We start from the raw sequence: 16,104 nt of genomic DNA on the forward strand, positions 1-16,104 counted from the left end.
TTTTAAAAATTTGAACAAATTTTGAAAAAGTGAACAAAAACTTTGAATATTTTATAATTTTAATTATTTTGAAATTCTGAACATTTTCTGAAACTTTAATTAAATTTAGAGAAATTCTGATTTTTTAATATATATATTTCTAAAATCTGATTTTTTCTAAAGTGTACATAAATTTTGAATATTTTGTGGAAATTTATTGAAGACTTGAAATGCCAAACATTTTTTGATTTTTTTTCAAAATTTTGAAAATCTGAATTTTTTTTGTTTTTTTTAATGTAAACAAGTTCTAAAAATTTGAACTTTTTTGAATTTCTGAACATTTTTTATAATTGTAAAAAAATTCAATTTCTGAACATAATTTGAAACACGCCGTTGCACGCATCACTCGTGCATGCTGACCAGCGAATGGCTACCGGTGTGCTCTCTCTTCGTGCATGCTACGAGGGTATTTGGGCTAAGCTCAAGGTGGTCCCGTGCAGGCTACCAATCAACCAAAAGTGGGTTGAGTAGTAATTTTACCCTCATGCACCCTCCCAAACACATCTTAACTGTCACCGGTGGGGATGTGAGATGGTTGGATTTCTTGAGAGCCATCTAATGAGATGGAAGGTAGTTTGTATTCATGAATAGCAGAGCGGCCTATATATGGTTTAAAGCTCTTTTAACACTGAACTTTTTTGGCAAACTTGGCACTGTAAAAGTACAATCTTAGTTTGAGGACGAGCCCCAGGTTGGTGAATCATGACTTGCTTTTGGCTGGGAATCGCCAGAGCTGGCGATGTTTATTCTTTCTGCATTTGGCGAGCTGTAGGTGTGGAATGGTGCACAGTTCATATTATGGAGAATGATCGACATATATCCTCGGTGCTTTACATTTTTCTCACTTGTGAAACTTTTGAGAGTGTACATTTCATCTCTCAGATTTTAACATGGTAAACAAGAGAACGCAATCATGTTTGGTTACTTGGTTAGAGTCCCAATCATTCTGAAACTTATTTTCCTACTGCTAGTTAGTCCGTTGAACGTACAATGCCATTAATCTTTCTGCCGGCGTCGAGGAAGAAGGCCGCCACGGCAGCCCACTCCTCCAGCAGCTTCTCCTCGCCTCCGTCCTTGCACAGCGGCGGGAAGAAGAGCCAGAACGACGTGCCCGCGACGAACACCGCCACCAGCACCGTCGCCACGGCCCGCGGCGGCGACGGCCACCCCCTCGCCGCCCACCGCCGCGCGCACCAGCCCTCGGCGACGCAGCAAGCGCCGTGGAGCAGGAAGAAGGCGGTCATCCCGCCGTCCGGGCGCCGGAGGCTGAGGTAGTACACCATGCCCTCGTGCATCAGCCCGGACACCAGGAAGGTGGCCAGCACGCCGGCGGGGCTCCCGGCGCGCGCGCGCACGGGGTCGTACACCGACGGCCGGAGGATGGCCGACACCATGAGGTTCCACCGCCGGCCCCAGAAGTCCCGCAGCGAGGAGGCCAGGTAGGGCCGGTCGAACTGCGGCTCCGTCTCCATGCCGAGCGCGCCGGCGGCCGCCGCGATGCAGGGGAAGAAGAGGTCCAGGAAGCAGTATATGTGGACGCCGTACACGGCCCGGCGCGCGTAGGGGTGCAGCCGAGAGTTGTACGGGTAGATGCTGAGGATGGCGGCTATGACGGCGACCTTGGCCGCGCAAGAAACGAGCGACACCGGCTTGCTGGCCTTGGTCAGCGCCGCTGCTCCGGCAGCACCGCGGAGCTTGACGGGGAGCAGCGCGGTGATGAGGAACGGGAGCACGGGGAGCGCGGGGTCGAGCGGGCCGCGGCCGGCGGCGAGGAGGGCGAGCTTGAACGCGCAGAGCCAGGCCAGGAAGAAGGCGGCGGTGGCCCGGACGATGACGGAGGAAGTCAAGGCCAGGGGAGCGGCGGCGGGGAACGGGAAGAGCGGGAGCAGTGCGACGAGGCGCGGGAGACCGGGGCGGAGGTGAGACGACAGGGGCGAATCTAGCAATATGGCGAGGTTTGGCGGCTGCCATACCTAAAATTTGGCTAAATACCGCGTATGTATACTATATATCTGGAGTTTGAGCGTTGGTCGATGGAGTTCTATCCGTTTCATCAGTTTGGAGGAGCAGGAGACACACAGGGGCCTCAAACTTAATTGCCAATGGCCCAATTATCCTCCCAGCAGCCCACCTAGCTGTATGTAGCCCAGCTCGATCTTTCCAGTTACGCTGCGATTCACAACTTGGAAATCGCGTGCACACAGCCGCAATTACGGAATAACGGCACGATCTACCTCAGTTAGGGCGACTCAGGCACCCGGCGATGATGCTTGACGAACATAGCAACGGCGGCGGGTGGCACTGCAGGGAACTCGGTGGCGAGTGAAACACTGCGCTGCAAACCACAAAACGACGAGCTTATGTGCCAGCGACGGCGAGCCGGAAGCAGCAACATCAGGTCAGGATCACATCCATAGTAGCCCTAAAATTTTGTAATCCTTTTGTCCAATTTTTTATAGTCCATAAACTATCAAACATCAATCTTTATAATTTTGATTAGTTATATGCGACCGGTTAATTTTGATTATTTGTATACAACCAGTGAATTTGTTGTTCTAATCTACTAAAATGGCAACGATCCGCACATAGTTATATTATCAGTTATATTAACTTGGGCACATCTTGATTATATTATACATTGCTGTGTTTCGTCCTTCGTGAACTCCGCCATGCTTATAAAAAATTTCTGCCTTCGCCACTGGAGACGAGGCCATGCGCGCGTACAGTGCGGCGGCCGCAGCGGCCAGCGACACCATGGGGATGCTGTCCCGCAGGAGCTCCATGGCCGTCGCGACTTGGCGCCGCCGGCACTACACGGCCGCTGTCTGTCTGTCGCTCGATCTAGCACTGCACTGGAGGAGGATGGATCTGGCAATAGTGTTGAGTGGCACGCCCGCAGTGGCCGTCTGGAGTTGTCAGTGTATTTTAACGACAATGTCGTGCCCACATGTGGTTGTGATAAGGTAATAAACTGTGGATAGACTACTTGACAACATGGGCACACACACTTATCCAAAAATGCTCCACAGAATCATTTTTTGAAGTTTAAAAATAATCATATCATAGATAGGAAACGTAGAGAATGGGCACAAACATAGGGAAATGCACTTTGGTTGTTGGTTGTAGATACACCCTATATGGGGAATTTTTTTAAAATCATTAAATAAAAAGTCAAAATAGTTCAGAAGTATTTTTAGAAGAAACTTGACTTACTTTTGCACTAGTATATAAATTTTCACGAACAAAAAACCAACGTTGACTTCAGAGCAAAAAAAGACAAAATTTATTTGTTATTACAGGTCACCATTCACACTACTTTGGCCAAAAAAAATTTCTTTTTTGAAAAGAAGTCAAAGGCTGGTTTTCTTTTTGTGGAATTTTTCTGACAAGTACAATGAAAGGTCAAGTTTATTTTGAAAATATTTTCATAATTTTTTGACTTTTTGTTGAATTACTAAATTGTTTTTTCATATAGGATGTAGATACACCCATAGACTAAAAGTTTCCCTCCCACAAACACACCCTTACAAATCTTTATTGAAACATAGTACTCCCTCCGTCCCATCATTAGTGTCAAAAACACTCTTATACTTATGAAACGGAGGGAGTATATCAACTCAACATTTTTTATGGTGCAACCAGCCCACTGGGGTTTATTATCTCCGTCCGGGTTTATTGATCCCTTTGTATTTTGTGCGCAACTTTGACCGCAGATTTGACTAACCAATTAGAAGTTGTATGTCACAAAACTTAAACTGTTAGATTCATATTTGAAACAAGTTTCCAATGATGCTATTTTTATAGTATATAATTTTTTGGTTAAATCAAAGGTCTAAGTTTGACCCAAAACACATGGGGACTATTAAATCAGTACCGAGGTCATAAATCTTAGACTTGGTACTGGTGCTCGCATTTTCCTAAAATTATTTCAGACTTTCCGACGATGTCCCGTCGATTATAATGGCGTCTGTGATGACTTCAACAATCTCAAAATGATGTACAACTCAATCTCTCGAAGGTGTTCATAGGGATAGAGTATATACGCGTGCGTTCATATCAATGAGTGTATGCTCATTGATATGAGCATTTGCGTCTGTATTGAGTTGGAAAATAAGTATATCACCTGCGAGCTACGAAAAGGTAAGAGTACCCGCCACCCAAACACTGCTAGACAAATAACCATCTCTAACCGTACATGCAAAAGCAACTCATTTATTCAGGGTGTTCACCACCCCTGCAAACCCAACCCAAAGGGAGGCAGATTTAGAGCCACCCTGCATCCGCTATGTTAGACCCAGCAGGCCGAGCCCATCCTAGATCCCCCAATTCTCCAAATAGATTGCCTCCCTCTCTAGTCTCCACATAAGTCCTCCCTTTTCTGCATACGCGTTGTTCCGTGCCCTCCTCCTTTGCCCTAGACGTCGACGCACGCTGCGTAATCCGCCCGCCCCAATAGACCTTTGTTCACACAGTTCGTGGGAGTCTCGACCACTGCGGCAGTGAACATGGAGAGTGTTGCCTGCAAGGACCAGCGTGCCCGGCAGTGCACCCACGAGAAGGTCGGGAAGGCAACTATGAAGTATGTCATCAACTTGGAGTTCATTGTGTCTGCTCCAGCAACACCTGCCACACCCGCACATTATAGCCTTCCGGCTTCGCGATGGCGGGGCATCCAGGATGACTTCACGCAAAACCTAGACGCCTCCCAGACTCGGTCTACTGGGTACTCAAGCGAAGAAGATGTCTTGTTGTGTCAAACTTGGTTGACGGCGAGTACGGGTCTAATATGTGGAATCGAGCAAAAGGGATCAAAATATTATGAAGAAACCCCATGCATGGTTCCATGTACACGAGCACTATGTGGAACCATTTTCAATCCATAGCGATTGCAATGAGAGCTCTCTTCAACATAGATGGGTTGCTATCCAAAGAGTGTGCGAACAAGTTTACGGTGCCTATGCTCAGGTGTTTAAACTTTTGAAGAAGAACTAAAGTGGCATTGGAGTCAATGGTCATGTAAGTATTTTTTGCTATAGAGTGGTCGTCATCCTTTTTCTTGTTACATTTCTTGCATTATGTTGACGTGTGATTTTTGCTAGATGGGATTTGCCGCCATTTTGTACCATCAATTTGAGAGCAATGATGATGGTTCATAGTTGGATGGGACACCCAAATGGGAAATCCTCTATGAAAATCTCAAGAACCACACCAACAAGAATAAAAACAACAATGATGGAGCAAGCTCCTATCAATCTATTGGATTGGATGATGAGGATGAAAAAGTTGGAGGGGTGGTCGACCTTGGGACCGAGCCAAAGAGGAGTAGGCACTTGAGGTGTGAAGAAGCGGGAGAAAGATAGGCTGGGCATGACGACGCGGCGAGCAAGATGGCCACGTGGACAGACATCTTCTTTGAGAAAGGGGGAGAATTGAGGAAAGTGGGGAGAAGGAGGAGAGGTACAAAGCTCTTCTTGGATGTGCAATGGGAGAGGATGGAGTTCAACCGGGTGTGGGAGATGATGAAGAATTGAGTGTGGGAGGATGGATACCGAGAAGGCTAACAAATGGGAGAAAATGAAGTTTGAGAAGGCCAAAGCATATGAGGCCACTACATTAAGCTTAAGAGAGAGAAGCTGAGGCTCGCGAGGATTACGAAGGAGTCGAGGATCATGTTGGCTGACACTAGCCTCATGGATGACCATGCTAAGGAATGGATCATCTACCAAAATAAGGAGAACAACAAACGCAAGAAAGTCGTTTGATTCATTCGTGTATACCTATGTAAGAATTGTTCAATTTTATTTTTTCATGGATCATTTTGGCTTGTTTTGAGTTGTTTAATCGGTTTGTGTGGTATATTGATCAAATGATCTAAGTGCATGGTTTTGTATAGATTTGGGGTTTAGGATAAGGGGGAGTCGTTGCCTGAACGAACAAATTAATGGGGCTTAGCAGGCTCTTATCCGCGGACAAATGAATTTACCCCAATTTGATTGAAGATGCTCGAAGGGACGAAGCCAATTGCTCGAACACAAGTTGCATAAATTTTTGCCGTGGAATTCATCTTGTGATTTTTGCGCAAGATTCCAGTAATAACCGTAATACAAAATCCGCAAGGCCAAGTTTTTACACATTTCCCAGTTACATGAATCTTTAATATAGCAAATTTAGAAAGAAGAAAGTTTGATTTTTTTCATGAATCAGGATCTGTTTTTTATCCCTGTGTTGTGCTCCAATGAATCCATCTTCTCGTTCCATTGGCTCTCCTACTCAACCACCTAGCCCCATGTTTGTTATCTAGTGCCCTCGGCTTATCCCTATCTCATATTGGTTATCTAGTGCCCTCGGCTTACCTCGTGACATTATCCTCGATATATTACCACCGACGATCGTACGACACCCGGAGGCTATCCCTACAATTGAGTGGCACTAGTTAATTCATGTGGCAATAGTATTTTTTAACACAATATGTAGATACTCACTTACACGGACATACACTCAACCCTATGAACACGCGCACACACACATCCTACCCCTATATGCCTCTAAGATACTGAGCTGGCACAACATTTTAAGATTGACGAGCTGACCCCTGCATTTTCATCCCCACTCCCCTCTTATATACTCATTCATAAGGTGCGCGCGTGTTTCAATATTTAACCTGGACCATCAATTAGACCAGTAATTTTTGAATCATATAACTTCAAAATTATTGAAAACTACTTTCAGTTGGTACTTTCAAATATATGAATAGTGGTATAATTTTTGTTCACATAAGGCACATTTCCTTAAATAAATTTATGGTCAAAGCTAAATCTTGAAAAATGTGCGCATCTTATGAATTGAGAGAGAGAGAGAGAGAGAGAGAGAGAGAGAGAGAGAGAAAGAGTCGCAAGGTCGAAAGCTCATGTCTTGAAACTGATAAAAAGAAAGACCAGCAAAAATAAGCGAAGAACTGTGTCAATCACGATGATCTTCTTGTTCTGGTCGCTCTCATCATGTATAGTGCACAGGTAACTAAGAAGAGGCGTTTTCATTGTGCAGCTACGTAGCATGCGTGAAAGGAAACATCATGAATCTCGGATGATCAATACTCAAAGCTCTATCTTCGGCTCCGTAAGACAACTTTTTTTTTGGACTCAAACCTGCCATAAGAATAAGATGCCTTAGGATTGGGCCAGGTCCAGTATGCATTCTCCAGTTCGCCTCCAAGTTGGGCCAGTGGCGGAAGAAGCAGGCTGCACGCAGATGTGGCCCATTTGCACCATCCTGCGTATGGTTGCTGCTGCTCGCGGGACACAGCAGCGCCCCCCAAGTTTAGTACCACATCGCGCAGCGAAGGAGCTCGTGACCGGTTTATAAGGGTCGCTCTCCCATCCACATCGTCCCTTCGGGGACATCCGATAAAATTGGAACGATACAGAGAAGATTAGCATGGCCCCTGCGCAAGGATGACACGCACAAATCGAGAAATGGTCCAAATTTTTTCGACATTTTGCGCGCCGGTCCCTGCGCATTTTGCAGACACACCCCCGAGCCATCTACTTGTGGGCATCGTTCCCTGTTTTGCAGTTACGCCCCAGGTCTTCTGCCTGTGCGGTTGTAGCGTTGTGCCCTTCTCTTTGCGGCCAGGTCCTTCCACTTCTTGTTTCTTCTATCCAAGCCCTTGCTATCAGTGCTGCACTTGTCATGTTTAAAAGTTTCATTTCCGTGGAATCTTTTTGCGTGATGCATGTTTCACATCTATCTCTGCGTCTATGTTCCTTTTTCTTCTATCGACCGAGAGAGTTCAGCTATCTAGTGTGCAAACTTCTTTTTTAACTTTTATTATGTACTTGTATTGACTCTGTATTCATTCTTTTTTTTTTGTTAAGCATAATTTTCATCTTGCAGCAACTTACTACTTCTATTTTTGTAACGAAATATGTATATGGCAACCGTGTGGCAGATTGCGAAACTGCCACACGCATCCAACGCCATCAATTCTCTCTCGATTTTCTTTCTTTTTCGCACGACCTTCCGATTTCTTTCCTTTCTCTCACGTCCTTGTCCGATTTCTTTCCTTTCCCGCACGTCTTCCCCGATTTTATCGGGCACACCCTTTCGTGCCTTCCTAATTTTCGTAATCGTCATTTATGGCCCCACATGCCTTCTTGATTTTCAGCAAAAATAATGCTTAGACTAGGATTTGATCTCTGGTCTACAGATAATTAACAAAGGGAGCTAACCACCTCATCTATGACACTCATTGTTACGCCCCAGGTCTTCTGCCTGTGCGGTTGTAGCGTTGTGCCCTTCTCTTTGCGGCCAGGTCCTTCCACTTCTTGTTTCTTCTATCCAAGCCCTTGCTATCAGTGCTGCACTTGTCATGTTTAAAAGTTTCATTTCCGTGGAATCTTTTTGCGTGATGCATGTTTCACATCTATCTCTGCGTCTATGTTCCTTTTTCTTCTATCGACCGAGAGAGTTCAGCTATCTAGTGTGCAAACTTCTTTTTTAACTTTTATTATGTACTTGTATTGACTCTGTATTCATTCTTTTTTTTTTGTTAAGCATAATTTTCATCTTGCAGCAACTTACTACTTCTATTTTTGTAACGAAATATGTATATGGCAACCGTGTGGCAGATTGCGAAACTGCCACACGCATCCAAAGCCATCAATTCTCTCTCGATTTTCTTTCTTTTTCGCACGACCTTCCGATTTCTTTCCTTTCTCTCACGTCCTTGTCCGATTTCTTTCCTTTCCCGCACGTCTTCCCCGATTTTATCGGGCACACCCTTTCGTGCCTTCCTAATTTTCGTAATCGTCATTTATGGCCCCACATGCCTTCTTGATTTTCAGCAAAAATAATACTTAGACTAGGATTTGATCTCTGGTCTACAGATAATTAACAAAGGGAGCTAACCACCTCATCTATGACACTCATTGTTGAACATTCTAAGGGAAATACTATTTTTAACGTGTTTTTGCCTTTAATATGTTAGCAATGAAAAACTTTTTGTTTCAAGTATCGTGATAACTTTGATCATTGGGAATAAATTTGTTGAACCCGCCCCTCGGTAATTTCTGTAAATAGCACGATAACATTTACGCCATAGACCTGATAATTTAGATACAAACATCGTGGTAACTTTAACCATTGGGGAAAACAAATGTGAAAAGATACCTGATAATTTATGTGTAAATAGATGGTAATATACGCAGCGCACATTTGATAATTGAGGTAGAAGCACCATGGTAACTTTGACCGTAGGGAGTTTGTTTTTGGAAAGATACTCCGGTATCTTCTGTGTAAATAGCACGGTAGTATATCTCCCTCCCCAGATATTTTTATGTGTAAATAGTATGAAAACATATGCACTGCCATAAGTAAACACCATGATAAGTTTTTGACCCGTGGAGAGGGGGGGGGGGATTTGTTGCTGAAACATATCCCTGATAAATTTTGTGTAAATAGCATGATATTTTAAGCACTACGGGGTTGATAGGTTACCCTAGAATCACCATGATAACTTTTTGCCCCCGGAAAAAGTTGCTCAAAACATCCCCAATAATTTTTGTGTAAATAACATGATAATATAAGCACCGCATAACCGATAACTTGCAATATAAACATGATGGTAACTTTTTTACCAAAGGAAAATATATAAGTTGTTAAAAACATACACTCGCCTCGCGCGTGGGCCTTTTGGATGAACACAACACATGTCGTGCCACGGGAAAGTCACATAATGTTTAGTGTCATGAGGGGCACACGTGCTATAGGCGTGATAAGTTACGCAAAAACATCATGGTAATTTTCGACCTATGGAAAAAGCTACCGAAACACACCCAGGTTTTAGGTGCAAGTACCATGATAATATACGAATCATATACCCGGTAACTCATGTACAATCCATCATGGTAACTTTGACCGGGGGGGAGGTTGATGTACATATACCCTGATAACTTATGTGTAAGTACCACGGTATTTTACATATCGAAGACCTTATAACTTGTGTACAAAACACAGTGGTAACTTTGAAAGGGTGTAGTTATTGAAGCATAGTATCTGATATGTTCTATGTAAATATCACGGTAAATTATGCAACACATGTCTGATAACTTGCATACGAATATCATGATAACTTTGTCCTGAGAAGAAATCATGTGGTAGACGTGAAGAAGTGGCAGTTTTCTCGGGGGTGAGCGCCCGAGAGATGCGGGAGAAGCAGGTTTCTCAGGCGAGCCTGCGGGGTCATTTGGGAAGAGGCGAGGTCAAAGAACGAGGGATCGTATGATACTTTAAAATGAAAAAAATAAAGGTGTGGCAGTTTTGTTTATATGGCACACGTGTGCCAAATATCACAGTCCTTTTTGTAATGTAATGTCATTTAAAAAGCACATTCCATAATATATTATTTATGTTTCCACTAGTACTTCTCCTACTCTCCTAGCATTTCCGCAAAACGTGTGGTGTGTAAAAACACATGAGTCCACATTCTATCTGACTTGAGTGTTAGTGTATCAGTCATATCACTACTCTTCAACCGTGCATGTAAAATGTAGGCATTTGCTTGGGTATAGCTAGGCACAGTTTAATCTTCTTTTTTCTAATCCATGAAACCTAAGTATATTTCTCTTCTTTGTGATTTGGACTGATGTAAAGAATTAATACACCAAGATAGACAAAGTTGACTGAAGTGCCCAGACACAACCCGTAGTTGCCGGAGAAGACGAAAAGTTCAGGGAGATACGATGTCATGCATTCCAGGTCACGTCGCAGGCATGAGCTTAATGAGCCGTCCAGCCCTATAGATGTGGGTATGTGTCGAGCGAATTCTTGCATAACTAAAACTAGGCGACGCCGCAACACTAGGGCGTTCATCACTAACTCATTGATCGGTGTCAATCGATTGCCTCATTGTCGGCCAGCATCCTCTATTGTGTGCACTCCGCACTAGGCGGTGACACGACACACACATTAGGCATCCAGCAAGCAAGTCGCCAACAAATATCAGCAGAGAATAACGGATTGTCTTCATATTCTTAATTTTGTTGATCGATCAATTGTGGCATTTAGTTAAATTTAAGCACAAGTTGTGGTGATTCGCAATAAAACTTGTTCTTACAATGTAATTACATTATATTATGATTCTCTCCTTGTTCTTGCAATGATACTAAATCATTGGAGATATTTTCACTACAAAGAATAACTCATAATTTTATTGTCATTACTATGAACTTTTTATATCTTATGTCATTGAGATGTAGAGAATGCTTTTGACCCTACATACCCATGTAAAAAATCATGGCTCCGCCAATGTGGCCGCCGAAGGCCACCATAGCCAGGGACGAAGCTAGAAAAAATAGGCACTGGTGTCAACCGCTTCCCACGCTAAGCCGCTAGCAGAAATTATAGTGGTGCAACACCATAGATAATGGCCGAGAGCGATATAAAAAGCAACAATATGCAGGTGATATTATTATTACATCTAAAAAAATCATACCGAGTAGCGAGTATTGGCTGAGCAAAGTCATAAAATAACACTTCTTTACATATTCCGGAAATAATACGCAAAAGGATGACTTTGGAGTGTTTCATTTGTAACTTTTTGTAAACGATGAACAAAAGAACATATTATATTCACAACAATACTAAGAAAGAAATAGTGCAAAAAATAAGTATCGTTAAGGAAAAAATAAAGTGATACGAGACTCACATTTCATAACTTCCCTTCTCGATCTTTCATCTTCTTAAATAGATCAATTACATCGTCATTCGTTATTGTAGAAAATATGTTTTTCTCCACATAGCAAATCAAGTGCTGGTCTAACTGGCCTTGAAGACCCTGCCACATTACTATCTAGTGCTGGTCGTTTCCCTTTCAACAAAAAATTATCCATATCTTCCTGGTCCTTGGCAAATCAAAGAAAATAAACTAAAAAAATTACTTAGCCAATAGCCATCATGAAATAATTGCACATGTAGAATCGTAGTCTGTAGACAATCTAGAGATCGAGAGGCGAGAGAGAAGGTGCAAATTACCTGGGATTGGAAGAGCCAACACTTGCAAATTAAAGATTATGCACTGGCGGACGGTCAGCCGATGTCAACATTCACCTGAAGAAACGGTCTCGAGTTCGCCGTCGTTCGTTGCGATTCGCTGCGGCGGCTGCGGAATTAGCGTTCGAGATGAGGAGGCGAAGAGATGACGGCATCTGTCTGTTTGCGTACGCGTACAGCAACCGGGTAGTGTACATCGATTAATTGATACATAGTGCGTACGCATTGGGCCTGGCCTTGTATCGTTGTTTGCTGCCGCAGGCTATTGATTTCTTTTAGAACTTAATGGATTTTATGGGCTAGGGCTTTAGGGATTAGCTGGTCTGCTGCTGGGCTGGGGTCAATGGAAGTTTTGGGCTGGGGTCATACGCAGTTTTTGTTAATACTATTAGCTGAAAAGCCAGAAGGCACTGGTGTCAATTGACACCAGTGAATACATCGGAGCTCCGTCCCTGACCATAGCGGAGACCAGGGCCACCACCTTCATTGATAAAAATCCACCATGAGTAAAACCATACATGTTGAGCCATATGATCATAACAAACAACATGCATAAAATTGTATGCTCGATGTGTCACGGCCCAGAGATTTTGAATTGACAAGCGCAACAAGCTGGTCAACATGAAAACACAATTTAGTAGATGAAGTACATTTAGATCATGAACGTGAGCATAAAGTTTGTTTAGCTAATCTCCCGCAAAAAAAGTTTGTTTAGCTAAGGTGGTAGACAAATAACCGGCGTCCGGCCGCTACCTTTGCAGTCGCCATCACATCACTGCTGGTCGCCGTATGATCTATGTTAGTGTGCACGGCAACGCAACCTAAGTACCTAACCAACACACTTTTTATTTCGTGTGCCAAGGCACATATATATGCATGTACCATTGCAGGAGACCAACAGAAAATGTAGTTCGTTACCATTCCTCCTCCACTACGTGGTGCACCAGCAGCATGCATGCATGCGTTCGTCGCCGGCCGACACCACCGAAAGACATGTTCCCGCGCTCCACCACGAGCACCATATAAACAAACGAATCTACAGAGATCGACCCATCGATCGACATGGCTTTCTCCCCTGGCACATGGCCGGCGATCACTACTGCGATCTTGCTGGCATGGGCGGCGGCGGCGAGCGGCCGTGGCGTGGACGTGGGCGACATGCTGATGATGGACAGGTTCCTCCGGTGGCAGGCCACGCACAACCGGTCGTACCCGAGCGCGGGGGAGAGGCTGCGGCGCTTCCAGGTATACCGCGATAACGTGGAGTACATCGACGCCACCAACCGCCGCGGCGACCTCACCTACCAGCTCGGCGAGAACCGGTTCGCCGACCTCACCCGGGAGGAGTTCCTCGCCAGGTTCATGTCTCACGACGAGATGATCGCACCAAGGATGATAATACGGTCATCACGACGGCCCAGGGCGCCGACGCCGACATGTGGTCGTCTGGCGGCGTCGATGTCTCCTTGGATCCGGCCAGCGTGGATTGGAGGGCCAATGGAGCCGTGGTGCCGCCCAAGGTGCAAACCTCATCGTGTTGTACGTAAATGTCATCCATTTTCAACCTTATCAAGTACTCTCTCCGTCCCATATTATGTCAAAAACGTTCTTATAATATGAGACGGAGGACATAATATGGGACGGAGGGAGTAGTACTGAGGTTTGACTAACTTTATTTGACACATGCCTGGATGGATGCAGTCAGCAGCTGGGCGTTCGCGGCGGTGGCGATGATCGAGAGCCTCCACTCGATCAAGACGGGGAAGCTGGTGCCCCTCTCGGAGCAGCAGCTGGTAGACTGCGACCAGTACAACGGCAGCTGCAACCGCGGCTCCTTCCGCAGGGCCTTCCACTGGGTGCACCAGAACGGCGGCCTCACCACGGAGGCGGAGTACCCGTACACGGCGGTGCAGGGGACCTGCGACACCGCCAAGTCCGACCACCACGTCGCCGCCATCACCGGCCACGCCTCAGTCCCAGGCTCGAATGAGCTCGCCATGAAGCACGCCGTTGCCAAGCAGCCCGTCGCCGCGGCCATCGAGCTCGGCAGCGACATACAGTTCTACAAGAGCGGCGTCTACTCGGGCCCCTGCGGGACGCGGCTCCAGCATGCCGTCACCGTCGTCGGCTACGACGCCGATGAGTCAACGGGTGAGAAGTTCTGGATTGTTAAAAACTCGTGGGGGCAGACGTGGGGCGAGCACGGCTACATCCGTATGCAGCGCAAAATCCTCGGCCCGGGGCTCTGTGGCATCATGCTCGATGTCCCCTACCCGACCATGTCAATGTGAATGTAGCTATACTGCATCAAGCAAGCGTCATTGATCTACTTCACCGTGTATATCTATTAATTGTAACGCGTCCCGCACGTACGTATGTGCATCGTCGATTGCACCATATAAGATTACATACATACTATATGAGGCATGTGTACATGAAAACCATATCACTACGTTGATGTGCTTTATTACCCCGCAAAAAAAAGTGTTTTTATTATCGGAAATGTTAACGCTCACACGTGTGGACGTTTGCATCTCGCCCACACGCGTGGATCCGCGTCCGTTCGTGAGCGCACGAATCTTGGCATGTTTCTAGTGCCACGTAGGACTGACCTGGTGTGTGGGTGTTCAGCCGGTCGCTCACACGGCCGTTTCACCACACAGGAGGGGCTGGTGTGTGGGCGTTCAGCAGTTCGCCCACACGCCACTTTGCACGCACACACAAGGATTAGTGTGTGGGTATTTGCCATCTCGCCCACACGCCCGTCTCCTCTCCCACACCCAAGCTGCTAGTTGCCATGTGTTTTGCAGTGCACATGGCAACTGCCCCTAGTGTGTTTTATAAGCAGGTGGCAACTCTCCTTTTTTACCCGAGTTTGCCATGTGTTTTGCAAGGTACACAGCAACTGCCTAGTGTGCACGTAGGCAGATGGGAACTCTCTTTTACCGAGTTGCCATATGTTTTTGCATGGTATATGGCAACTGCCCTAACGTGCATGTACATGGCAACTGCCCTAACGTGCACGTAAGCAGATGGCAACTCTTCCTTTTTACATGGCAACTACCCCTAGCATGCTTATGAGCACATGGCAACTCTCTCAACTGCCTAGTGTTAGTATGTGGCAACTCCTAAAGTTATGAAATCATGGCAACTACATTAGATCAGACCATACATGGCAACTGCAGTTGAGCAACCATGGCAACTGTAGTTGTCCGACATGGCAACCGTAGTTCAGCGACATGGCAACTGCAGTTAAACGAACATGGACGAGGGTCTGGACCATGGCAACTGCGGGCGCGCGGTGACCGTCACGCGTGGCGTGCGGGACCAGGAGGTACGAGGCCTGACATAACGGCGTGTGGGCGTTATCAACTTCGCCCACACGCACGCGTGTGAGAGGGATCGAGAGGGGAAAAAAGAGGCGTGTGGGCGCTAATTATTTTGCCCACACGTAGGTGTGTGGGCTGTTCCTCTTATACACCACACAAAATGTGTGGGCGGACTCCCTAACGCCCACACGTGTGACATTTATCGGCGTCCAAATTATTAAATGCTAGTAGTACTCCAAATAAAGTTGCCAAGCACAGCGGCGCCAAGTTGTCCAACTTCATCCTTTCTCACTCAGATTAGTTGCATGTCAGTCTCCTGGAAAAACGCATTTTAGGTTAGTCCAATTTCGGAAGAAAGAAGTTGTCGACGACTCACTGGAGGGGTGGCAGACAACCCCACTATATATTCTAAGAATAATGCTACACTTACAAAATGTTTGTACGCAAACCTACGTAATATTCTCTCTGCTAACTAACCACCCACCCCCTGATTTTTAGGGTGGGTCCGTGCCCCCAATTAAGCCCAATAAAAACAGTCATCTCATTAAGTAGACATTCCTTCTTAGACCATTAACTAGGTGTAGCAAAGTTCGTACCTTAAGATGGCAAGCAACCTCACTATCTATTTTAAACTGGTAGGCTATTCTATCTTAGGGGGTGTGGGGGTGATGCAAGTTCACCGAAAAAC

General features: G+C 45.6%; 1 protein-coding gene, 1 non-coding gene and 1 pseudogene across 2 annotated transcripts; 2 read left to right on the top strand and 1 right to left on the bottom strand.

Annotated features, from left to right (window-relative positions):
• Positions 1-829: 829 nt before the first annotated feature.
• On the bottom strand, positions 830-2,929 carry LOC119352951 (acyl-CoA--sterol O-acyltransferase 1-like). The gene is made up of 2 exons (XM_037619535.1): positions 2,749-2,929; positions 830-1,968 (listed from the first exon to the last, which is right to left on the bottom strand). The coding sequence occupies exons 1-2, from the start codon at positions 2,820-2,822 to the stop codon at positions 1,011-1,013; spliced, it is 1,032 nt and encodes a 343-aa protein (XP_037475432.1). The 5' UTR covers positions 2,823-2,929; the 3' UTR covers positions 830-1,010.
• A 4,494-nt stretch (positions 2,930-7,423) lies between these two features.
• On the top strand, positions 7,424-7,526 carry LOC119359843. Its single transcript, XR_005172689.1, has one exon. It is a non-coding gene; the product is annotated as a U6 spliceosomal RNA (small nuclear RNA).
• Positions 7,527-13,149: 5,623 nt separating this feature from the next.
• Positions 13,150-14,586, top strand: LOC119358767 (annotated as a pseudogene).
• Positions 14,587-16,104: the final 1,518 nt, after the last annotated feature.

The sequence above is a fragment of the Triticum dicoccoides genome, chromosome 2A, assembly GCF_002162155.2.
Source record: "Triticum dicoccoides isolate Atlit2015 ecotype Zavitan chromosome 2A, WEW_v2.0, whole genome shotgun sequence".
Classification (NCBI taxonomy): Eukaryota; Viridiplantae; Streptophyta; class Magnoliopsida; order Poales; family Poaceae; genus Triticum; species Triticum dicoccoides.

Excerpts from the sequence above, each read along its gene's own strand:
- LOC119352951 (XM_037619535.1), bottom strand. The coding sequence starts at position 2,822 with ATGGAGCTCCTGCGGGACAGCATCCCCATGGTGTCGCTGGCCGCTGCG. Across the intron at positions 1,969-2,748 it reads GCACTGTACGCGCGCATGGC|GTCGTCTCACCTCCGCCCCG; the intron begins CTCGTCTCCAGT and ends AGATTCGCCCCT.